At 43.4% G+C, this 24,225-nt stretch overlaps 1 protein-coding gene across 1 annotated transcript in view; it reads right to left on the minus strand.

Moving 5' to 3' along the window:
- Positions 1–475: 475 nt before the first annotated feature.
- UTP20 (UTP20 small subunit processome component) overlaps positions 476–24,225 on the minus strand; it is a 63,987-nt gene continuing 40,237 nt past the window's right edge. Inside the window, exons 33-62 of the mRNA XM_086885803.1 lie at positions 24,065–24,208; positions 23,404–23,454; positions 23,162–23,314; positions 22,482–22,637; positions 21,959–22,099; positions 21,034–21,171; positions 19,670–19,809; positions 19,103–19,182; positions 17,997–18,286; positions 17,365–17,504; positions 16,748–16,904; positions 15,866–15,964; positions 15,109–15,276; positions 14,238–14,404; positions 13,214–13,355; positions 12,809–12,925; positions 11,833–12,003; positions 11,200–11,328; positions 10,603–10,713; positions 9,293–9,372; positions 8,474–8,543; positions 7,276–7,458; positions 6,329–6,460; positions 5,062–5,194; positions 3,794–3,993; positions 3,354–3,425; positions 2,707–2,973; positions 2,202–2,328; positions 1,223–1,368; positions 476–869 (exon numbers count right to left, since the gene is read on the minus strand). Coding sequence (XP_086741929.1) covers positions 714–869; positions 1,223–1,368; positions 2,202–2,328; positions 2,707–2,973; positions 3,354–3,425; positions 3,794–3,993; positions 5,062–5,194; positions 6,329–6,460; positions 7,276–7,458; positions 8,474–8,543; positions 9,293–9,372; positions 10,603–10,713; positions 11,200–11,328; positions 11,833–12,003; positions 12,809–12,925; positions 13,214–13,355; positions 14,238–14,404; positions 15,109–15,276; positions 15,866–15,964; positions 16,748–16,904; positions 17,365–17,504; positions 17,997–18,286; positions 19,103–19,182; positions 19,670–19,809; positions 21,034–21,171; positions 21,959–22,099; positions 22,482–22,637; positions 23,162–23,314; positions 23,404–23,454; positions 24,065–24,208 — 4,260 coding nt within the window. The 3' untranslated portion in view covers positions 476–713. The remainder of the gene's footprint in view (positions 870–1,222; positions 1,369–2,201; positions 2,329–2,706; positions 2,974–3,353; positions 3,426–3,793; positions 3,994–5,061; positions 5,195–6,328; positions 6,461–7,275; positions 7,459–8,473; positions 8,544–9,292; positions 9,373–10,602; positions 10,714–11,199; positions 11,329–11,832; positions 12,004–12,808; positions 12,926–13,213; positions 13,356–14,237; positions 14,405–15,108; positions 15,277–15,865; positions 15,965–16,747; positions 16,905–17,364; positions 17,505–17,996; positions 18,287–19,102; positions 19,183–19,669; positions 19,810–21,033; positions 21,172–21,958; positions 22,100–22,481; positions 22,638–23,161; positions 23,315–23,403; positions 23,455–24,064; positions 24,209–24,225) is intronic.

Genomic DNA, 24,225 nt, shown 5'->3' on the forward strand with positions numbered 1-24,225 from the left:
CTAATAAAATCTGGAACTGTCAGCTATACCCAGGGGTGTGTTGCTTGCTAGAGGCTGCTTGCTTTACAGAAACAAGTCCAAGTGCTGCCAGTTCCAGCAGCCATGTAGCTAAACACCTGCAGAAGTTCCCTTAAGCTGGTATTGTTCTACTTCATGACCCTTCAGTGCAAGACACAGTGTTAGAGTGAAGTACAGCAAGAGAGCACAAGTAGCACACCTTTGGCTGCCAACATAGCATTCAGTGGGTGTCTGAAAGGAAAATCAGTGTCCTCAGCACACACTACTGCCCTGATGTGCCAGGGGAGTAACTTGAGTTTAACTTCCACCTTCATGAGCTGTTGTTCCTGCACTCTCATCTTAGCCAGAAGTGACAGTATAGCTGCAGAAACTGAAGGCCAAATCAAAGTCAGGAAGCAGACTTTTCTCTCCTGGACCAGTGTGTTCACAGGCAGGAATGCAGTCATCACAGAACCCATTTCTTACAAATTAAGTAAAATTTAATACAAATATCATAGTTGTTACCCTTTCAACTGTACATGCTCCAGTAAATATACAGGTTTGGAAAAAATTTAAAGTGTTTATTTAAGATCCTCAGTGAAAAAGAACATAAAAAAATACTAATAAATATATGCAAGTACTTTTTAAAGCAGTAATTAGTTCTTTAGCTTGGTATTAATTTTTATAAATTAATCCTCCAGGAATGAAAAGCCTTTTCATTCCACCATTGCTAAATCTTTCAGTGCATGACTTCGATGTCGCTTGGCCTTGTACGTAGGGCGCAGGGATTCCATTTTTCTCTTCCTGGTTTCCGCTTTATTCTTGTGTCTCTTCAGCTTCCTCCTTGCAGCAATGTCAGGATTTGCTACAGTCTAAGGAAAAACAGTACACTGTTAGTTCACTGACAACTAACAGCAGTCCCTGTGAACATCATGAATGTCCTAAGAAACTGGTGTCTGCTAAGACAATGCATGGGCATTGCTAGGTTCCATAAAACGGAGGGAATTTAGGCTGCTTTGCCCTTCAGGTAAGCAGGAAACCATTCCTGTCAGCCAGAACCTGCACAAGAGGCTGATCACACACAAGTAACTTCTTGCAAGTTTTGTAAAGAGACTGGTAAAACTGTCGTAATTAAGGATTAAGTTCTTTCTCCCCTTCCTGGGCAGATATCAAGCCTTTAGAGAAGCCCTATTTCTTTTACTCTCAAGAGAAAGTGGAATCTTACCTGCAAAGCCCTCTGCTTTTTCCTCATTGCTCTTTTCTGGTTGGCCTGTTTCTGCACAGAAGAAAAGGCCAGCGAAAAGGCTTCCAGCCCCACTAACTTCTTGAGAAGTTCTATGATTTCTTGGGAAAGGTTCTTCAGTGTTGGATCTATTAAAACAAAATCGACTTAATCTTTTCAGCATATGGAACGAAAGCCAGGAGCACAGTATGGATTCCTCTGCCTTTAATAAAGAACAGCTGCACTGATAAACCTTGCCCAGACTAGCACCTGTGAAATCTCCTGGAGCTTCACCAGCTTTCCTAGAGAGTGGCTTTTCAACCAGCAAACAAACAAACAAAAATGCTTCTGAGAAGCAATTTTTTTAGAAGGTAAAGTCATCCCAAAGGTAATGACAAGTGGCTTTCTGTATATAGCCACTAGGCTTCTGGTGAAATAGGCTTTGTTGGAAATAAAGATGATTCCAGCCTTGTCAGTCAGCATCCTTGATAAGCAAAACAAGGGCTGGCTTAATTGTTGGAATCACTAGTTAGTGGCAATATATTAATTACAATCATTGGAGGAAAAAAAGATACTGGGGGTGAAAAAAACCCTCCAAAGGGGTGCTAAGGGAAAACAGAGCAGGGCAAATATTTCCCTCTGTCTCTCAAATGGTTTTTACAAGTTCCTCTCAGCAAGGATTCTGTAAGTCTTGCCACCTTGAGCCCATCCTTGAGTACATTTTTCCTGCTACACCACATGCTCAAGCTTTACCTGCTTGGACACAGGAGCATGCTTAACTTCATTCCAGTCTCTGAACATGCAGGTTTCTATTTCAGCTGACATGCACTCTCCTCCCTTCCTGGTATTTTGGTTAGACAGTAAGCAGTGAAATTCACTGACTAAAATACAAGTGCCTCAACAGACAAAAGGAATGGCAGGTGGTGTTTGAACTGAAGCATAGCTGTGATGCACATTGCTCTTTGTGAGGGAAATCCCTTACCTTGCTCTGCATAGTTGCTGTTCAGCTCCCTGTACAGAGGGGTGAGAATTGTTGGAAGGTAGGGCTTGATCCTGTCTTGCCCCAGATCCACCGAGATTGCTCCCAGGAACTTAAAGATGCAGCTTCTCTGAAAAGAAGCGTGTGGGACATGAAGTAAGGAAAGCTGGAAGGAAACTTCCTAACTGAACTGCTACCAGAGGGCCATGCATCATAGTTCAACACAACAGGTGTTGTTTTAGACACCTGAGTCACAAACTGCTGTTTCAAGGCCATCAGCAAGAACCAGACTGGCACAAGCCTTTTCCTGAAAACCCCAAAATGAAAGGCTTGTTTCTTCAGCACCTACTAACCCTTGCTTCAGTGCCAGCTCACAGCACCCTTTGTACCTTTGTCCCAGCCCACAGCACCCTCTGCACCTCGTCCCCTGAAAGCAAAGAGCCAGAGCAACAGTACCCTGCAGAAGTGCCAACCTCATCAAAAGCAGTGGGACTAACACTGTTCTTACCTTTAGAGGGACCTTAGGGGAATATGCTGCTTCTCTCTTCACCATGACAGAGAGCTTCTTCATTAGCCACAGCAGTGTGGCTGGCTGGCCTTTCTCTTGTGTGTCCTCCCTTTCTTCCTCTCCTTGAGCTGAAGTATCTCTCTCATCCTCTGAGACTTCCTGCTCTTCCACTTCACACCTGAGTTCTCCATCTGCCTCTTTACCTTCTTCTGAGGCAGGGGCTAGCAAGTAAATAACTTTGGCCACAAAAAGTAAATTCTTTATAACCTGAAGTGTGGAAACGGAGTCAGTCACTGTGGGTTACCTCTGTAAGTACCATGTAAGAGCCAAGACTTGATCTGACAGAGGAACTTACCAACCTAGGAGTCTGCAATGGCAGAGACCCCAGTCCTGACCTGCATAGTGTTCCCCTTTTCTGTCCCTGGCACTCCCCAGTAGGCTGACACCACACTGGTGACTTTCTGGGCCCCCAAGAGGCTCACAGCTGCAAAGAAAACCTGAGCAGAGAGCAGCTAGCCCCAAACTGTGTATCTGCCCTGAGCCAACACTAGACAGTAGCAGTGCTGTCCTGACTAGAACACAATATCCCTCACGTGCCAGGGCCTGCTCTGTCCCCTCCTGCAGCCCCAGACAGGCTCCTGCCTTACCTGCTCACTGAGAGACATGTCCAGGAACTTGGACTGCAGCTGATGGCAGAATGCAAACGCAAGATCCTTCATCTGGGGAAATGAAAAAGGAGAAAGGAATGACTCCATTGAAGAGAGCTGGTAGCAGAGACTCAAAGCAGTATTTTGTAGTCACCAAAGGCAGTTCCCAGGGGAGACCAAAGGATCAGCTCCACACAACTTCTGCCTCCATCTTACAACATAAAAGCATATTTTTGTGCTGCTGAGAGTAAGACCCTAGAGAAACCCCCTCCGAGCAGCAGAGACACCTCCTCAAATGCTTTCGGTGATGAGGATTAGACAGCAGACAAGTGACTACAAGAGGAACGTGCATGCCAAAGTATGAACTGTTTTTATGTCCGAATCAGGGAATAGGCACGAGCAGAGCGAACAGTATGAAGGAGTGGTACAGACATCATTACCTTTTTGTCCAGTTCAGCAGTCAAGAAGACTATGGATGCAGACAGCGCTGCTGGTGTCTTTTTTCTCTTCCCTGACTTCCTTTCCTTCCATTTGTTGACAAGATCTTCTGGCTTATAAGATGCAAACAACAAGCCAAAGATCTCAGTGGCTGTTAGCCAGACCCAGCTATGAGGATACCACAGGTGAGACTGGACATGATCTGGGGAAAAGAAAACCTCTTTCAGCTAAGGAGATGGTCCATTGAGAGTAAAAATAGAACCCTAACAATTACCCAACAATTACCATAGCATATGCTGCAATAAAAAGATGTATGAAATGAAATGAACTGTGCTCATCTGCTCAAAACATAATAAAAGACTTTCTAGCAACTCAATATAGCCAAAGTGGAGAGCAGCAAAACCCTACAGGTAGCCAAATGTCCCCACAGTGATCAGGCAAGTCATGTTTCTGCAACAACTATGGTCCCCTCAGGGACTCAGTGCCACAGCTCGTCTGCCCATGATATCTGGGGACTGGCTGCTGTGAGATTTGTGTCAGCTGGCCCTGCTGATGATGGTCAAATGCTGAGAATGCTTCAGAGAAGAAATGGAGCTGCCCTCCTGTCTCACCTCTGTCCAAGCTGCCCATCACCAAAATCCAGAATAACAACGGTTCTCTGCTATGTCACTAAAGGCGCCTGGCAGGTTGGACTCTTCAAAGTCACTAACCAACCACTTCAGGTCTTCTGATTGCAGCAAATGAAGCAGTTAAAGTAAGGGCAACAAAATGCCAGTAAATAGCCTGATATTATATAATCTCACGTACAGGGAAATTGCTTGAATCAAGTAACTTCCAAGTCTTCACATCCTGACAGACACACAGTATTTAGGGCACTATTACCATGTGTCATCATTTTCTGGCTGGTATGTATGATTTAGGCTGGTATAAATGATCAATGAAAGCTCATCTTCTCAGGAGGGCTCAATGTTTTCATCCAAGAGAATGTAATTATAGTGAAACATGTAATAGTTTCCAACTATTTGCTCTGGGGATAATAGAAAGTACTTCCCAGCAACTGAGACAGGGCATGTGTTGTTTTCATCAACCATGTAACCTTTTTCATTAGCAACTTCTCTTTCATTGCCTAGTAACTACTGTGTGTTAGCATTTTGCAGAACAGAAACCTTGCAGAATAAAGTTCAGTCATTTATATTAGCGTGTGAAAAACCACAAGGCACACAAAGAATCTTTCTTGTAACAGCTGTAATAATTCCTTAATGACACTTACCCCAGATACTGCTCACAACATCCTTGTTCTTGGTGAATTCAATCAAGTTGCACTCTGTGATTAGCTTTTTTATCAGCACAAGAAAGCTGAATAGCAGCCTATCTGCAGCCTTCTCCTCTTCCTCTTCAGTTATCTAATAAAATCAGCAAGTCAAAAAATATAACTTATGAGAACAGGGCTGATTAATCCTCACTAAATAAATTTCAGATCAACCATACAAAAAACCAGAAGACTGACTTGTACCCAATTCCCAATATAAACAGAACAGAAACACCTCCACTGAAGTATTTCCTCTGGAGACAATCCCTGCAGGAGATTTTATTAGAATCATTCTTCTTTTTTCCACACAGACATTACTGTAACAAACCGCTGGGTTTCTAAATGCAGGAAATTACACACATTATGTCTGTGCATGTATTTGTGTGGATTTGATTCTCATAACTAGAGCCCAGCTGCGTGCAGATTTGCCTGTATCACCTGGGAAGCCCTGAGTTGTTATGACAACACTGTGTGTGCTGCCTGTGGGCCTCACCCTGCCTGCAACCACCAGCTGGCTTGATGTAAATCGTGAGTACATGTCACAGCACAGGGTGTGATTACACCAATTTTCTCCTCACTGCAGGCATTTTATTTTCATCTTCTGCCAATTTACAGATCCTGAGGTTATTTTCTCTCTTGTGCAAGGGCAGCATGCAGAACATTAGTAACATTCATGGCCACGCCCCAGGCCCGGTAACTGGAATCCCTTTGGGATTATCACATGCCAGGAAGAATCTCAGGCAGCCTTGTTATTCTGAGTTAATCATGTGCACTAAAAAGATCTTCCATACAACAAAACCATGGTCTCAAGTACAGAAAGGGAACCTCTCTGAAAGTTGAAGCTGTAGGTAACACTGGACAAAGCAGACAGTCACAAGCCACGCACTCCTGACAAGCAATGCTTACACAAATCTCTACAGCTAGCAGACGTGTTTCCCACATTGCAAGGTATCTGCTGATTACACTGTACAGCTCCAGGCTCAGGCCAGGTGGCTTTGCAAAGTTTTTTTTTCCCTAGTGCTGTGACACATGACATCAAATTTGGGCTTACAGGCAAAAAATATGGTCCTAGGTCAGTGAGGTCCTCTTCAGAACAAATGTGTGTGTTTTGTGTCTCCTCAGTCCTGAACATTAAGCCCAACTGTTAAATCTTTCCTATGCTTCTTCCCTTTTTCCATTTTCTTAATTCTCTTTCCTTGAGCTTCATGCATGGAGAAAAGTTACTTACATTTTCGAACTGACTTGGGTTGATTTCTTTCTCAATCAAAGTGAGGACTGCTGCAAGCCGCCGTTCAAACATTACTCCATCCACTTCAACAAACAAACCACATGCCTGGGCAGCCAACCTCCTGTGTAAGCTCTGACATACAAAAAGTAATGCCCCTTGTTAACTCTGATAATCAAATCCTGCAGCTCCCAAGTGCAGGAGCTGGTAGCAACCTTTACTTTCTGCCTGTGGCAATAGCACCTTAAGAGAAGCTGGCTTTCAGAGTATGTTGAAAAAGATGCTGCACCTGGCAGCACAAGTTATCCCTGGGAATTCACCCTAAAACTGAATGCCAGAAGACCTTTTCCCGACCGGTTCCCAACTGCAGATCTGGGAGCTACTTTGCAACTCTTCACAATGTAACAAGCAGCTTACAGTTACAAACCAAAACTGAACATATCATGATAGAAACCATGAAGTGATGAAGAATGCTAACTCCACTAGTCTAGAGGCACAGAATCTGCGTTCAGCTAGAGGACAGCTCATCACCCAAGCACCCAGATCAAAACAGCAAATCTGGAAGACCAAGTTTTCTGCCTTCCAGTTGCCAGCAACATAATGAAGCATGTCTGAGATAAAGTCTGCACAAAATGCTGGGATCAGGAGAGCTTAAAGGATTTTATTCAAATCTCTAACCTGAGCAAAGACTACACTGTGAAATAGCTGAGCCAAAAGTGGAACTGTTAGAAAGCTGCAAAATGCAGCTGGGAAGACTCTGCAAGCTGACCTACAGCATCAGCAGCTATATTTGTGCAATTTTATGAAGCTGTACCATTTCTTGCTCTCTAAATCAGGAACAACTAATCCACAACCCACCGGATCTGGTACTAGCAATCTCTCCCCTGTCTCAATCTTACTCAGCCCTCCAACAGAGTTCAGACCTGGCCAGTGAAAAGACAAAAGAGTACCTTTTTGCTGTGAAACCACTCTGTGACCAGTGAAAACATCAGGTCTTGTTTTTCATTGCTGATCTTACGGAGAAGAGATTTGCACGTCAAAGCTGCCATCTTTTTGCATTTGGCCGAGTCATCATTTATCATCATCATACAAAGGGAGAGAAAAAACAGTCCACAGTATTTGTGCAAGAGATCCTAGAAAAAAAACAACCATTATTAACCACAAATACCCAAGGAGCTTCTGGCATTTAAAGAGAAAACCAGGGGTATTTGCTGCACTATATTCAGAAGCAGTGTTAGCCCAGGGTGGGCTTCATGCCAAGGCAGCTGAACTGCTAAAATGAGATTGCCCTGTTGTTGGAGCATACAGGGAGTGTACAGCAGCCCCAGCCCTGCTCTGACTTGCTACCATATCCCTGGGTCAGCAAAGTGAGTGTGAAGCCTTGAAGGACATTTTTATGCCCAACTCTCACTGAAACAGGCTTAAGTCCTCAGCATGGCAGCAGTATCCCAAATGCACTCCTTTCAGAGATTGCAGCTCTTTGCCACTTTGAAGAGTTCCCAGGAACCAATCTGAAATACTAAATAATCAGGCAGTGCTGACACAGCTTACTGTGCAGAATTTCTCTTCCTTCCACATTCTTGCTTGATTGCACTTCTTCCAGTGTCCTGGATACACAGTTAAGCTCCAGCTGCAGAACTTCAAGGCAGCTTAAGATTTTGCATATGCGATCCTGTACAGACGTACAGTTACTTTCTAGCTCTCATTTTGATCCACCCCACTGAGAAGCCCTTCCTCTCCAGTCAGGCCAACCAAACAGAACACACCAGTTCAGTCAATAATCCCTCATGAATATTGAAAAACCCTTACAGTAAGAAAACTCTAGACTTCACTTTCTAGTCCGACCCCATTTCCTAAACTGGTTGTGTTTCTGGCACAAATCATGACTTGAGTTTATCCAAACTCCAGCTGACACAGCTTTATTTTCCTTGGAAACAGAGCACATTAGGCAAAGAAGTACTGCAGACTTTCCAGCATGTCATTTCTCTCTTGGAGAAAAGCCAGGTTCTTTGGAGATAAGTGCATGTTCTGCTCACGATAAGATAATAGGAACTAGCAAGTGCTTCCAGAATAAACTGCTCAGAAAATGCTGTTACTGCAAACCACAGTAACTGCTTGATTCTTGGAACACCAGGGGGTGCTCATTACCTGTGGGAACATGTCGAGGAGGTACACAATCATCTCCAGTGCAGACTCCCTCCCAGTTTCATACTCATACCTGTGAAGAAATGAAGGATTAACTGTTACGGATCCTCCTATGAAGTTGCCAACAATTTACTAATTGTTGAACAACCAATTCCAGAAACATGCACTTATAGGGATCTTCTACAACAGGCACCAGACCTGGCCTGAAAATGTGGACAGAGAAGCAGCAGGCCAATCAGCTCTGTCTGTCAGAGAATGAGCACAGGGACACAAACAGGCCATGTTCCAGCCCATTTGAGTCAGCACAGCCACACTATGCTGGGGAACCTGGTAAACTGCTGTCACCTTGAGCAAGAGAGGGGTGAAGCTCAGGAGGAGGTTGGAGGCACAACGCTCCTGTGGAATCAGTACAGCTGCGTTAACTGTGCCTGCAATTACACTTGAGACACTGCCATGGGATAGCAGTCACTTATAAATGCACCGTCCCTTATTCCAGGAAAATCCCTGGATTTTCCACTTCACCTGTGTCTTAGGGCGACTTTATGGTGATTCACAATCACTGGAGGTGGTTAACCACTAAGCAAACAACAGAACCTTTGTTTACCAACAGATAAAGAACAAAATCAGCTGTGAAACAGGGACAAGAAAAAAGGATTTGCATCATCAAACAGCCTGTCTTGGGAAAAGGGAAGTGTTTTAGAAGTAGGAAAAGGAAGACCTCAGTTGTGCCTTCTGCTCATTACAAACAACATTTTGGCACACTGGAGTCATACATAAAAGCAAAGTTCTGTTCTCACAGAGATGTCAGGAATATAAACTCACTCCAGCTGTGCAAGCATGAAATCCAAATTGGGTTTCAGTTTGTCACCAAGGGGGTAATCCAGAATGTATTTTAAGTAAATCTGGAAAGAAAAAACAAAAATACAGAAAGGAGTTAAAATAAACACTCAGGTAAGCTTGTGAAAAGGTTATGAAGAAAATCTAGTGATGGAGCAGCAAGCTTATGAGAATCATCCCTCTCATCCCATTCCTATTACACAAAGGGTCAACAACTGCTGCCAAGCTCTGTGCCTGGAACAGGATCTGTTTTTAAAGTACTACTGTGATTTGCACAGGCGTATGTGAAGAGACCCTGCACCCTTCAAAATCCATCCTGTAACTATGAAAGCTGTTTTTTGTGCTCCTACTGCACCTGTATCCCAATGCTTGAGACAAAGTAACTCATTCAGTCTTTTGGTTGGTTTTATCTTGGAAAAAATGAGGAAGTAGAGGGAAGCAATCATGGATTTGTGGCAAATTTGCTTATCCTGGGGTTTAAAAAAGAGCAAAGCTTAGTTACATAGGCTAAAAAGCCTCCAGAGGAGGGACCATGTCACTGCTGCTAAGCAGCTCTCCTGTACTTGGCACTGGTTGCACCTCAGGTACTGTGTTCAGTTTTGGGCTTCTCACAGCAAGAAAGACATTGAGGCGCTGAGCAGCAATGAAGCTGGAGAAGGGGCTGGAGCACAAGTCTTATGAAGAGTGGCTGAGGGACTGGGGGTGTTTGGCCTGGAAAAGAGGAGGTTTAGGGGAGACCTTATCACTCTCTACAACTGCCTGAAAGGTGGCTGTAGCCAGGTAGGGGTTGGTCTCTTTTCCCATGTGACAGGAAAAGAGGAAATGGCCTCAAGTTGAACCAGGGGAAGTTTAGATTGGATATTTGTAAAAAATTCTGCACTGAATGGGTGGTCAAGCAGTGGAACTGGCTGCCCTGGGAAGTGGTGGACTACTGAAAAAGGCTGGAGGTATTTAAAAGTATAGATGTGCCACTTGAGGACATGGCTTAGTGGTGGATGGGGCAGTGCTGGGTTAAGGGTTAGACTCAATGACCTTAAAGGAACTTTCCAACCAAAACAGTTTTACAGTTCTGTGAAGGCACGCCACACTCTCACTATAGGCAAAGAGTCTGTGATTCTGGTTTGCACCAGTCTCAATAACTGAAGCCAGATAACAAGAGGAATAAAGATCAGTAAAGAAGGGGAAATGGAGTTTAGGGTTCAGCAGGGCCAAGGCACATGTCTGTGAGTGCTAGAATGGCTAAGACCTCTAGCCTGTTAGACAGCTGTAAATAAAGTGAGAGACTCTTCACCAACCTGCCTGCACTGGACTCGTACTGGCTCACTCTGACCTGTGATGGACAGCTGGGCAACCTTCTTCAGCACATCATCAATTTCAGGGACAATCAGCTTCCTGGATAAAATAGCCTGAAAATGTCAAAGCACAGTTGGACTCATTTCATTTTGCTTACACAGTGTAAGATGCAGTACTACAACCCAGATTACACTGGTTTCAGGGGGTACCTTAACACTGACTTTCTCACACACACAGACTGAGCAGCTCAAAGGCAAAAAAAAAAGGAAGGATGGCTTACATATCCATGTCTGTTTCTTCTGGGCAACACAGAATACCTGATCTAATGATCAGAGATGTTGATTCTTTAGCAAAAACATACTCCGATCCAAATACATCCTCATACGCATTGTGTATAAAACAGCCTCCCAAACAATTTTAAACAGTGATGACAAGTCAAACAGTAAAGCTTTGTTGATTTTTCCTCTCTTATAACGGAGAGCTTTAACAGTGTTCTATAGCCTGTTCCTGGTATGAGAATGCACAGCCTTTCACCAGGAAGCAGAATCACTGCTATTCCAGTGGGTCACAGAATGCCCACGACTGCTGCACAAAAATACCTTGAGAAGGCCAAAGGCAGTGGCCTGGCATGATGAATCATAAATGTCTTCTTCAGCAAAGCCAAGCAACACTTGGAGCTGTTTGCTTGTTATCTGACTCTTCGTATTCTTCACGAGTATTGTAACGCACTACGAAATCAAATTGCACATTGTCAATACACACACAGTGCCATAAAATAAAGGTCCACACCAAAGTCTGACTTGATTTATACCACTTCAGCTTGAAAAGACAAACTGCTGCCCTAGAACATGTGGCTAGCACTATTCGCATCACATTTTGCTTTCAGATGGCAATTTTGAAACAAAAGTAAACAAGTGAATTTCCCCCTTCCCATGTCTAACTTCAGCTACCAGAATTTACTCAGGTGGAACAAGATACTACTACAATGAAGAAAGAAGGCAAACATGTTTCTATAAAGATATTTCTTCAGACCCAAGCTGTGCATTTTCAGGGGGCAACTATCTTTAAGTTTGTACTTGGGCAAGAATCAGCAAGGCCACATATTCCTCACTAGCTTCTGATCTCCAGACTACCTGTCCAGGGACAGCTGAGGGAGGGATCTGTAGCTGGAAGAGTCTCACTCTAGAAAGTTAATCCTAAAACAGAAATGAGCAGAGCTAGGTCTGACTTACTTTGAAACAGCTCACAACCAGGTGGAAGTTCTGGCCTTTGGCTATTCCTGTCTTGGCAAACTCTTTCAACAAGAGGAAAAGCTGCTTGATCAGTGACTCCATATTCGTACTGACAGAAGGCAAAGGGAACTTTAAAATCCATACCAAGGACTGCAGAGCACCAGTTATCACCTGGAAGAGAGAGCCAAAGGACATCAGGTGGATACAGTGACACTGAGAGGACTCTTCACACTCTTATGGACATGGCCAGGCTACCTACAACTGTGGTAAAAGGCAATTAGCTAACAAACTGAACCTCTTTCAAGCCATTTTTTAGCTGAACCTCTTTCAAACTATTGATAGGTAACACAAAGGGCTTCTCAGTTCTAAAAGCACTACCTGTGACTCAAATATTTTATAACTTTGCTCTACCAGGTAAAGATATTAACACAGCATTGTTTCAGCAGATGGCAAGAATGCTTTCTGAAGCAGAGCTGCCTTCAAGACACGGAAAGCCCCACTCCAAGTATCTGACAGGGTATGAGGTATGCCTTCCACTCTTGGGAAACTCAAAGTTCAACAGATTCTCTAAGCTCATTCAAACCAAAAGCTGTCCCAAAAAGTGACTGCCTACAGTGCTAGGAATTAAGACTTTGGAGTTGGGTCAAAAGAAGCCACAGTTGTGACAACACTGCTCCCAGCAGCTACAGGATCTCATGAATGTCCTCACAGATAGTCTGTAAATTCCTTGTATGAACATTCTCTAGGAGAAGGTGCCCACAGTTAAACCTGCAACACGGAGCAGGGCATTCAGTCCTCCATCAGCCACAAGCTTCCCTTGGCTTCATGCCCTCAAACACCTTAATCTCTGCACACCTGTTAAAGCAGGTTTGAAAAACTGGTGGCTTTCTCTTCTCTTGCAAGTCAACTGCAAGAGGGTATTTGTGGTCAGGACTCTTCTTAGTACAGCAAACAGAACTTCAGCTCAGAACTGTACCTTGACATCCATAGATTTCAGGCAGTCTATAAGCAGCTGAACAAAAGGGTCTAACATTTCCAAAGCATGTTCTTCAGAAGAATTTACTTTGGATCTCTTCAGGCTCATGTGCAGGAGCTGTTATAGAAAGATCAGGATATTCATCTCAAAGTCAGAATGCAAAAGAGTCAAGTAAGGTCTCACCACTCTTTCAGGTTATAGTAGAATTTATGCCATATCCCACCCAGATATTTCAACAGGCTGAGCACTTTTTATAGCTCTCTAAGAAGCACCACTGGAGTTAAAATATACAAAGTGAAGTTAAGGCTAATGGTTGTACTATTAAAACAATATATCCAGAATACTTTCCTTTGCATATCCTTAACAAAATTTTGAATTCAAAGTTTTTATCTGAGGAGATCTTACCCGAAGTCCTGAATCAACCAGGATATATGTGTTAGTCCTGCTGCTGACACGTGCTTTCTGCCCTCCTCTTGTGGGAGTGGGCTGGAGCAGCAGGCAGCTCTCTGGTTGCAGCCGAGGGTCTGGAGGAGGGGTAGGTTTTTTCCTGAAAAGCAGTGTAGGTATGGCAAAGGAAAATATTCAGATATGAACCCTCTCCACAACAATCCTGCAGTTGGGAGTAAAAAGAGCTGAACTGTGCTCAGCTGCTCCCCACACAGCACACAAATACAGGTCCCAGATGGACCACAATGAAATAAAACCAATTTGAAAGCAGCATGACAGACGGGACTCAGACTTGAGAACAATGCCACTATTCCAGAGATAACAAACACACAATCATTTGTGTAACATCCTCACTTTTTTCTTAGTGACCAAACCAACTTTGGAAGTTCCCTCAAGCAAATACACTTCCAGCCACTGCTCACTGCTCTTTACTAATACTTCAGTTACTGATGGCCTACAAACACTGCTCCACGTAGTCTGCAAACAGCTGTCAGATCCTAAGGAAAGCCAGCCTATGTAATAGCAAATGCAGGACACCCAAACCCAGCTCTGAGCAGCGACACCACCAGATGGAGAGAAAATCTGATGGTTCTTCTCATCTTCTGCCCCAGCAGCAAAGCAATTAAGGGAAAGCCCATGTTTTTCCTTGGCCCCATAGAAATGTTTGCAGCCTGCTTCTAAACACTGTCCCTCGTCCCTTCATCCTAACACCCAAACGCATGTTATCAACTCATGAGACAGTGAAAAAGCCTTGCTGAAGGTCCCGAGCACTTGCAAGAGTAGACTCCCATGAGTTCAACAAATGCTAACTCCCATTACTAAGCTTTCTCCTTGCTCTCTGACTGCCCAAATGATTCAGTTACATTGAAAACAAAAGGGGAATGAAAGCAAGGAAACTCTCATGCATTTCTTCGGTTGGATTTGAGAAGTGCCATTTCTGCAAAGCAATACCAGAGCATCTGAATAACATCCTGGAACTCACTTGGCCTTCTCAGTGAGCAGAGGCAAATTTTCACTGATGAGACCATGACTGAGGAGGAGGAGGGATTCTGCATTCATGTCTGAGTTGAAGATCAGCCCTGCCATGATGTGACGCAGTGCCTCATGTACCTTCCGGACTATCTTCAAGCTCGTAGTGCTCTCCAGAGTCTGCAGGGGTAAAACCATGAGAATTTCAGAGGACAGCCTGATGGCAGTTATCTTTTATCTATATTCAGAAATCATGGGAAAAACTAGAGCAATTTCTCTCTCATCGTGTTGTCATAGCCCCCAGCTCTTTATGTGAACAGCATCCCATGGCCTCAGCTCTGCACCAACATCCTTCCCTTCCTCTCCAGCCTCTTGTCAGTGTCCAGCCAGTTCACCTATTGGCACCAGGACACAAGATCTAATGAGCAAACCAGAGTTCCCTTCCTGTGTGAGCTTGCATTCTGCTAAAACATATGCATCTTTGAAAAGGCAATTATTGCATGTGGATTGACCCTGGACACTTTTGTTGACATTTCCTCCATGCACAAGAGATTAAATCACAGAGCAGCCTTGCAGGACTTCCTTCCAGAGGAAACAATTGTGGGCAGTGGAAACAAGAGGGAGAGTGCATGGGGAACTCGAAGTGGCATGTTTCCACTCCAACAGCAGTAGAAAGCTTCCCAGAATGCCACTCCCTGCCCTGGACATCAACAGTAAAGTTTCACTTTTGAGCTGGTTGCACACTGCTTTCCCAAAGGAAAATGGGAAGCCAAAGCAAGATTCCATAGGTGATTTCAAAGTAGCCACCCAGAGGCTCTAGAATCATCTTACAGAGTTGAGAGTGCACAAAGTTAATAGGAGAGACTCTGATTGACTTTCCTTACCTCTTTCAGTGGCAGAATAAGTTTTGTCACCTGGCCCCTTCCTATGAACTTTCCAAGAATTTCATAGGAATCGTAACTCTTGTTTTTGCGTGCTTCCATGATCTTGGAGACAATTCCTTTCACCTCTTTCTCTTCAGCTACATTCCCAAACAACTCCTGGTTGAAAATCTTTGGAAAACAGACAAGAAAAGTCAATGAGAGAAGAAAAGCAGGTTCCTTCAGTAGCAACAGAACAACACTATTTTTCCCCAGCCACAGAAAAAACAATTCTCCAGGTTTCCTACAAATGATGTCTGTCTTTCCTTGGTCAACAAGGACATCCTAGTTTAAGCACACCAGATGAAAACACTCTTCTCACACTCCTCTGTGGTGTTGCAATACAAGGAATGGGACTGCAGTCAGATCAATACATCCCAATATACCCCATCTGTGTGGCCAGCTGAGCTCCTGGGCTCTGTGGGCACTGAGTCTGCTGACTTCCTCAGCCATTTAGAGTACGGGAAAACATAGTTAGGTGTCTTAATCTTGAATCCATCCCCTCCTCTCAGGATGCAGGGCTCAGGATACAGCCCCAGAGATACGTGACTTCTCTATGCTCTTGATTACCCTCTACAAAGGGGTTTACTGATGCCTCCTTCCTTGGCAGTACACACACAATAGCCTGGTTTGCCACCAAGTCAGAGACAAAACCTCCCCCCCCAGAATATGTCCCAAGCACTTCATGATGCTTTTTCTTTCAGTCTTGAATAGCTTTTACCTCAATCAGGATATCTAAGCAGGGGTCCAAATCACCAGCACTGAGCTTGGTAGCAAGGCCCTTCAGTAACAGGTTCACAGTAAAAGTCAGCACATGGAGCTAAAGAAAAAGAGAACAGATCATGTTTCCAACCTTCTGCATTGACTTCTTCAATCATATTGGATGGGGACACTCCCATACTAGAGACATCACAAGTCACACACTGCACTTCAGCTCTCATTAAGAAAAAGAAATGCTGGGAGCATGAGAATCCATGTAGTGGCAACAGGAAAAGGATCCCTGTCCTACCTCATAGTGATAAGAGGACTGGAACCCCCTCTATCCCCAGTGCTCTTACTGGCATGTTTAGGCTGCTCTTATTGGTGCTTTCACTGTTACAACAGCTAGAAGCTCACGCTCCTCCCCTGTGGTAATTCACATGAAAAATGATTCTTAACCCAAACCACGTGAAGAGGAAAGATGAATTAATAGTCAGAGCCTTGGCTCTGGATCTAGGAAGCAAGCCTTCAAATAGCATCACCACACACTGTCTGTGCGGTCTCCGTAGCAACTCCCCTCAGATACTGCTTAGCCCTCATGACCTTGCTGAATGATTTCCTCTAATCTTACTGGAACCAGAAATTCATCCTTCCCATTCATACCTCACCTCTTCACTAGGAAAATGGCTTAGACTCTCAGTTCTTTGAGGGTACAGATCCTTATTTGACACTTGGCAGGGCATAACAAAGACTGATGTAGGCATTAGCAACAGTATTTACCTGCATTATACCAAGCTATTCTGCCAGTGCAAAACAATTTCAATAGCAACTTCCCTTTGGATTCTCCTCCCAGTACATTAAAGAAAGCCTACAGAGAGCAGAAGAGGAAGAATTTCAGCATTACCTGGTACCCATGGATGAGTGCAGACCGCATCTCCTTTAAGATATACAGAAGGTAGTGCACTCCCAACACTTCCATGATTTTAATGAGGGTGTTACGGGCAATGTCCCGTATTTCCTGAAATCTGTTTTTCAGGAATGTGCAGACTTTCAGTAGGATGCTGGAAACAAAGACAGACAGCTTTGTTCATCTCCAAGCAGAGCAGAACTAATTACACTGCCAAGGAGGCTGCTTTTCAGCCTTCTTTCACAACCACAGCTGTACTCACAGCCAGCCTCACAGAGAGGTTTTACAGGCATACACACACCTACTGTCCTTCAGGATGTTTTAATGATTGTCCTTTCTTTCTGTACATTATTCTTTCCCCAGCACAATCAGCCCTGCCTCTGCACCTTGATTCACAGCTCTGCTCTTAGGTAAGGATTTACAGAAAGCAAATGCTGAGGTGCAGAGGTGCATGTCACTAGGAATAGGAATTTCCAAAATAAGTATTTATGGATTGTTAGGATGTCCCTCTTGACTTTAGCCGTGTACGTAACCACAGCTTGAGAAAGGTGACTGCATTCATTCCCTGCACAATGAACAGTCCCCTGGGATTTAAGGAACCCCAATGGATTTACCTTGGTAGGTTAGCTTCCATCACTTCCTGGGGAAGACACTGCATCATTCTGACCATTGCAAAAGCTAATGGAACACGAACCACCTCATCATCATTCACAACATTGGATTTCACAAGCTTGTGCTCCTCGTCTCTTTTAACCTTTTTAGGAGAGCAAAACACAATGCAAATATTTTAATATACAGAAACAAATCCTACTTTTTCTCAGCAAATCCTAGAAGAGGTCAAGTACAGCCTGACCTTATCTTCTTATCTTCTGGTGACTGCAGGAAAAACCCAGACAGCTAAAGGACAGGTGAGATAAATCCCTGTGTTCTCAATACAGAAACTAGGCTGGTGCTAGCAAGTGGCTGAGAACTCCTCAAGAGGTTGGACAAAGTGAATCATTTCACTTGTGTAGGTTGAGACAGCTCTCAGCAGGGAGGTTAAGACACCACATCCACACTGACCAGAGGGTCTGTCAGTAATCTCCATGACTCAGTAAAGGGCACCAAGCCTTTTCTGTGCTTTCAGACTGTCTCTCTCAGCTGCACCTATTTTTTTTAATGTGTTGCATTTTCACTGGCTCTGAAACAGTATCCTAATCCTTAAAGCAGCAGCCTACAAAAGACCTTTCAAATGTCAACTCCTTACCTTTGCAACAATACACCTGTGCAATTTAGGCAAGATGTTGACTGTAACTGTTTCTTGAATGTGTTTGATCAGACACTGAAGCTCCTCTTTATTTCGGGGTAAGAACGAAACAGGCTTGGGCACTTGTTCAGCACTTTCAGATGGCTCAGCTGCTTGCTCAGGTTCCACTGGCTTCTCAGTGAGATTCTTCCCATTCTTTTCTTCAACTTCCTCCTCTTCCCCTTCACTCTGCTCCAGCTCCATGGCTTCTTCAGCCTCCACCACTGGCTCAAGGTCCATGGCAGCAGCTTCTATCAAGTAATTGCCAAAAGTACAGGTAAATACAGGAGAACACAAAACTTGGGGGCTTAATTGAGACTCTTGTGACAGCTTAGTTCTAGATAAAGCTCCTACCTATCACCAGTGACAGCAAATCACCAATAAGCATCAGGCTTCTTCTACTGGGTAATGAAGCTTTGGCTTGCTGGTTTTTGATAACCACTCCTTAGAGCCAGGTTTAAAGCAAAGACAATGTCACTCTGTGTCTGTACCCCACAGTCAGCTTAGCAAAGGCTAATGTGCTTGAACTATAGAGAACTGCCATTCACTTAAAACTGAGGATTTCACAGGGCAAGAGGTACTGACAAGCAGAGCTGTGATGTATCTCCCTCCTTCACCCAAAGGTCCCAACATAGGTAACCACAATAATGAAGAAGTTAAAGATATGACTTCATCCTGTGAAATAGTGAGGGAAGCAAGGTGAGGACATCTAGGCTGCAGATAACCATGAGAGCAGCCAACACCAAAGATAAAAAACTAAGCTGTGTCAGCAGCCACATGGCTGGCTGCAGACCTTGAGAACCACACAGGTTCTGGGCTGTTTTGGTTTACAGATGCCTGGGATGGAGTGGTAATGTGGAGATGATTCCTTACACCGCTCCTGACTTTGTCAACACACAGGAGGAAAATCTGTACTGCCCCTGAGGAGAAAAGTCAACACCACCTTCCAGTATGCCCATTCTAAAAAGACAGGAGTAGCTGTTGTCAACAGTAAAACACAAAACTTTGATTAGCTGCATTTGAGCAATTTGAGGTAGTGTTTTTACAAGCAGACACAAAAAGCTCACCTTGGCTGTCAATGGTCACAAGCTGCTTTTCAAGTGTTTCATGGTCAAAGTGAAAGGCTTCCAGCACTGTCTCTAACAAGCTGCAGAAGGAAAACATGAAGAAAGATCACCTCTCTGCACAAAAAGAAGAGGATGTATATACACACACAACAGAAAAATCTTACAAGTACTTTTGGGAAAATAGCATATTCAGTGACACTGCACCGTAATGAGGTTTATCCTGAAAACCCCCAGAAAATAAAAACTGGTTACTTCTCAGCTGCCTGAATTTTGTGACCCTGCTCACTGTGAAACCTCACAGAGAGTGGTACTGGAGCAATGGAGGTGTTCCAGGAGCAGGCATAGCCTAACAGAACCACTGCCATGCATTCAGTGAGACATGGTGTTGAAACTTAATTGTTGCAGGCAGCAAGCCATGCCCACCTTCACTTGCCTAGGTCCATCTCAAAGTCAGCAATCTCTCATCTCAGGGAAGAGGCTAAAATCCATGTGATGCTCCTAAAAACACTGAATTGTGCCTAAGCAGTCTTTGGAGAAAACCAGAGCAGCACTGCTCACGGTACCCACCTGACTCCCAGCTTCGTACCGATCTGTCCTGTTTGCAAGACATGGATGAAATGCTTTAGGTGGTACAAATATGCTGACCATGAAAGACGCCGGCAGACAGCTCCAATAGCTTCAACTGAGGCTGTTACCATATTTTCATGCTGCTCAAAAGAGAGAAAATCAGTTGCTGTTAGCACTCACAGTGGTTGTGTGTCTAAAGCATCCTTTACTCAAAGCAACAAGAGACAGAAGTAACATCTGTCTAGTGGGGATGCCTGGGATTTGGTATTTTTAGGTGTCCACATGAGCACCATGTTAGGAAAAAAAACCCCAAAAATCACAGTCCATCAAGCAGATCTCCAGACCCACTTCCTCCAAATTTTTCTGCACACATTTTATTTTTCTCACATACTTCAACCTATGGGCTCGCTTGCATTAAGAACTAAGAACAGGAACCAGTCAAGGCATCCAACCACAAACACATGGCACATTGCTGGGCTATGCTGATCGACTAAAAACCCATTTAACGTGTGACATAAAATGTGTCTATTTCTTCAACAAAGTTTCAATCAACACATTTTACTGTCCTCTGGTTGAAGAGCTACTGAGGGGCACAGCCTGCACTGCTGCAGGGGCTCGGTCCAGTGCCTGACTCTAATTGTTTCAGCTTCAGAAAAGTATTTCTGACAGTAAGCAAATAAAAAAAATTTACTCGGCTTGACAGAAGCAGGTCTGCTGTTCCTCTGGTAGTGTGCAGGGAACTACAGAAGTATGAAACCTTGCTTTTCAAAGCCACAGGTGGAAAGTCTATCCACACTGACATTACAAGTAATTTCACTGAAAGTGACTAACAAATGTCACTCTTCAAATTTTAATTACAAAGCTGCTGTTGATTTCAATGTTTTCTGCCAATTCCTGCAGTTTCTTTCTAAATCCAGAGAAAACCGTATTTATTCCCACCTCTGTTACTACGCACAGATTATATTCCCACAGTCTACTGTCAGAGAGTAACTAATCTCACAACTAAACAGGAAGACAGAAGTTTGGAGGCAGAGGGAAAAAATAAGAAACTGATTACAAAAAATAAAGATAAATAAAACCCCAAGTGAAAAACTACAACAATAAAAAAACCCTAACCCAAACAGTTTTCTGAGATCAACTTTTGAGAAACAGGATAAGTTTAGCAGATATAGGATTGGGCCCAGACTGCACTTGCACTTTCCAAACTCTTTCTGCCACCAAAACCAGCACAGCACTTTTGCCTACAATGGAGACGTTCACTTCACAAACATATCAGCTATCTAAAGAGGTTAGGTTTTTAAGGCAAATGCTATATAAGAAAGGTGAAAATATTCAGGTGGATGCATTCAATTAAAAGAGCCTACCTTAAGCATTTTTTCACTGAAAATGGCAGTTGTAGCATAAGGCATGACATAGTTCTGGAGGGATTTAGAAGACAGCACAAGCTTTTCTTCAGTGAGCTGCTTTGCCAGTTTCCTCAGAGCTCGTGCCCTCCTATGGATCTGAGTCAGACATGGGAGACAGTGAATGAGGTGGTGCTTGAGTCACAGCTAGCACAAGAGAACATGTACATCCAGCAGCTCTGAAAATGTCCCAGTTCTAGGTAATGGCATAAACATATTAGTCATTTCCAAGGCATGCCCTTTTCCTTAAATCTCTGGGTTTTCACTTTTCCCTCAATAGATATTCCAAGTCAATGGCATTGTGGATCCACAATCATAAGACTGTGCTATCTTCAGTTAGACAAAAGAGGCAACTGCAGACAGCAGCTGCTGCAATGAGATGCAAAGACCAGAGAAAATTACAAGTTAAAAACTTACAACTTCGCATATAACTACAGATGCAACAAAGACTCTCTCAGATTACATCTCTGAAAGTAGAAGAAATGTATTTTCACACTGCAAGAAAAACCAGAAGACCAGGCTTCGTGTAACATTTATATTGCAAAGGTTTGTGAATGGGAAAAGGCTGCAAAGCCTCCAGACTGAGAGCAGCAGGGAACAGGCAAGAAAAAACAGAGACCCATTCCATGCCTATGTCAGAGGGATCTTCAGGATACTGCTGACTGTGGGCTGTCATAAACCCAAGACATTTCTAGATAGAAACATGACTGATTCTCAGTTAGTCCTGATGTTGTCCACATCCCTCTTCTTTGTAATGATACCTAATGACACAAGTTCAACTTCTCCGCAGACAACACACAGATGCTTTGCAAAACATACCCTCACAGTAAGATGCCTTTGCTTGGCAGGTGGGGAGAGGCACTAAGAAATGCCTGCTGTCTTTTACCTGCATGTGTTTCATGTTCTCAAAGAAGTCCATGTCAGGATCATGGCGGTTGATCAGCTGGACCAAATCCTGGAATTCAGGATTTGTTGGGAATGTCTGAATGAGGCAGGAAAGCAGTGATGTGTAGTCCTGCTGGATGCTCTACAAATAGCAAGCAGTGAATGTTAAGTATTCCTTGTAGAGGCTGGTACACGCTCCTGAGAATAGCAGTGCTGTCATTTGCAAGTGTTTCAGTCAAACGTCCTAATTCTTGGTAACAACAAATGCACCTTTTATGGACTGCATATAAATTAAAGCCTCCCCTCCAAAGAACAAGTTACAACTAAGAAAAGCTGAACAACAGCAGAGAAACACAGCTAATTTCTATAATTTTTTAGGCTTTTGTAAAATTTCAAATGAAGGGTAAGTTTATAGTGGGTACCTGGACTTCTTATCCCAGTAGGGGACTTTGAGAACTCACCCAAAAAACACCTCATTACCCTGATGATAGCTGGAAATGTGTCATCAGATACCACTGCCTTACCTCAGTCTTACTCTTCAGACCCCTTCTCACAGACTCCAGGAGAGTGTGCTGGATTAGCTCCTTGTACTCATCTTCTGTGTGGCTGATTTCTGCCAGTCGGTGGATGAAACTGGTCAAGCAAAGGCTTGCGTTGTCACTAAGAGCCATATCCCCGAGCTGAGCGGATGAAGAAACAGCACCACATGAGTCTGGCTATGACACCTTTCTCTTCCCAAAAGCCTGGACAGAACAGTATCACTGGACACAACACATCAAGTCCTGTAGAGACTTAGAAACTCTTGAGAGCTTTCCTATAGAAGTTCTAGTCCCAAATTAGTAATGCCCACCCTACCCAGGAGGAAAAAATCTTTTAGATTCATCAGCAGGCCCACACAACCAGAACATGTTGCAACAAATAGAAAATCAGCCTTTCAAGGCTGTAATGTGCCTTTTATCCAGTACAAATGACCAAATAGTTCCAGGGCTCAGTGACAGAAAGTTGTGCTGCACTGTATTTTCCTTTCGGGACACACAGATGAAAAGGTAAACAGGTAAAACTTCAAAAATGTGTTTGCAAGAATACCTAAAGATACTTTCTGCATGTTACATGATGTCAAAAAACAGCCAATGGAAGTAAGTTTAAAGTTAGATTCATCATAGACACATGATGTATACAGTGAGAGAAGGAATATTCAGCCAACCTGGATAGTATAGAAGCAGTTGTGCATAACAGGGATGAGGAAGTCAGTATCCACTGTCTGCATTTCCTTGATGTGGGCTGTGATTGACTGAAATGCTGACAGACGCACATCGAAGTCGATATCATCCAGATGTCGCTGATCAAAGGCATTCAGCTAAGGCAGAGCAACAAATTGTTAATGAAAAATGACAGAAACCTGATCGTACCATATTGGGGGAAAAAGGGAGCAAAGAAGCTACATACCTTAACAACATCAGTAATATACACCAACTTAGCGTCTAAGTCAGATAAAGTCTAAAAAGAAACATAAAAAACCCAGTTAACTCTTTTAGTTGTCAAAAATTTGGATAACTCAAGACTTTACCACTCGAGACAAAAAATAAAAAAAGCAGCATTAGTCTCTCTCATGTTAGAATCTCTGTAAGAGCCTTTCCTAGGGAAGTTGGAGGATACATGTTTTAAGTTCCTAAGTTCCTAAATATCTACACTGAATGTTTCCTGTGTTTCACTGCTAAGAAGTTATGTAAGTCACTTCAAAGTAATACAGAACAGCCTAGTATAAACTGTAAGAGAAAAATATGAATAAAAATTATCTTCAGGATACTGAAATCCATTCTTATTTCATCAGCATGCAGGATTTGTGGTTGAAGTGCTTTACTTGCCTCCTCTTACACTAAAGATCCCTGGTGAGGCTCACATCAATCAGGCTGTAAGCCAAAACTTTTAGAAATCTTTGTGCAGCTCATTAATTTCTATCACATAGAATTCTGTTACTTTCACTTGACACAAGAAGTAAATTAAAAAGGTTTTTAAGTCATGTATGCTGCTGTTACTCTGTTCTTGATCTCTTAGAACAAATTTAAAAAAAAAAACAAACCCATAAGAAGATGTAGAAATGCAATACCTGAAATACCAAGCACAACTTATTCCGAGACAGTTTGTTCTGGATGACAGAAAAAAGCTTTGCCAGTGGTTTGAGAAAGCTGGTGGGGTTTGAGCAATGCCTCAGCAAGTTCTGCACTGTCTCCAGAATGTCAATTTGTGTACCCTGAAAGAGACACATAA

The sequence above is a fragment of the Cyanistes caeruleus genome, chromosome 4, assembly GCF_971803275.1.
Source record: "Cyanistes caeruleus chromosome 4, bCyaCae1.hap1.1, whole genome shotgun sequence".
NCBI lineage: Eukaryota > Metazoa > Chordata > Aves > Passeriformes > Paridae > Cyanistes > Cyanistes caeruleus.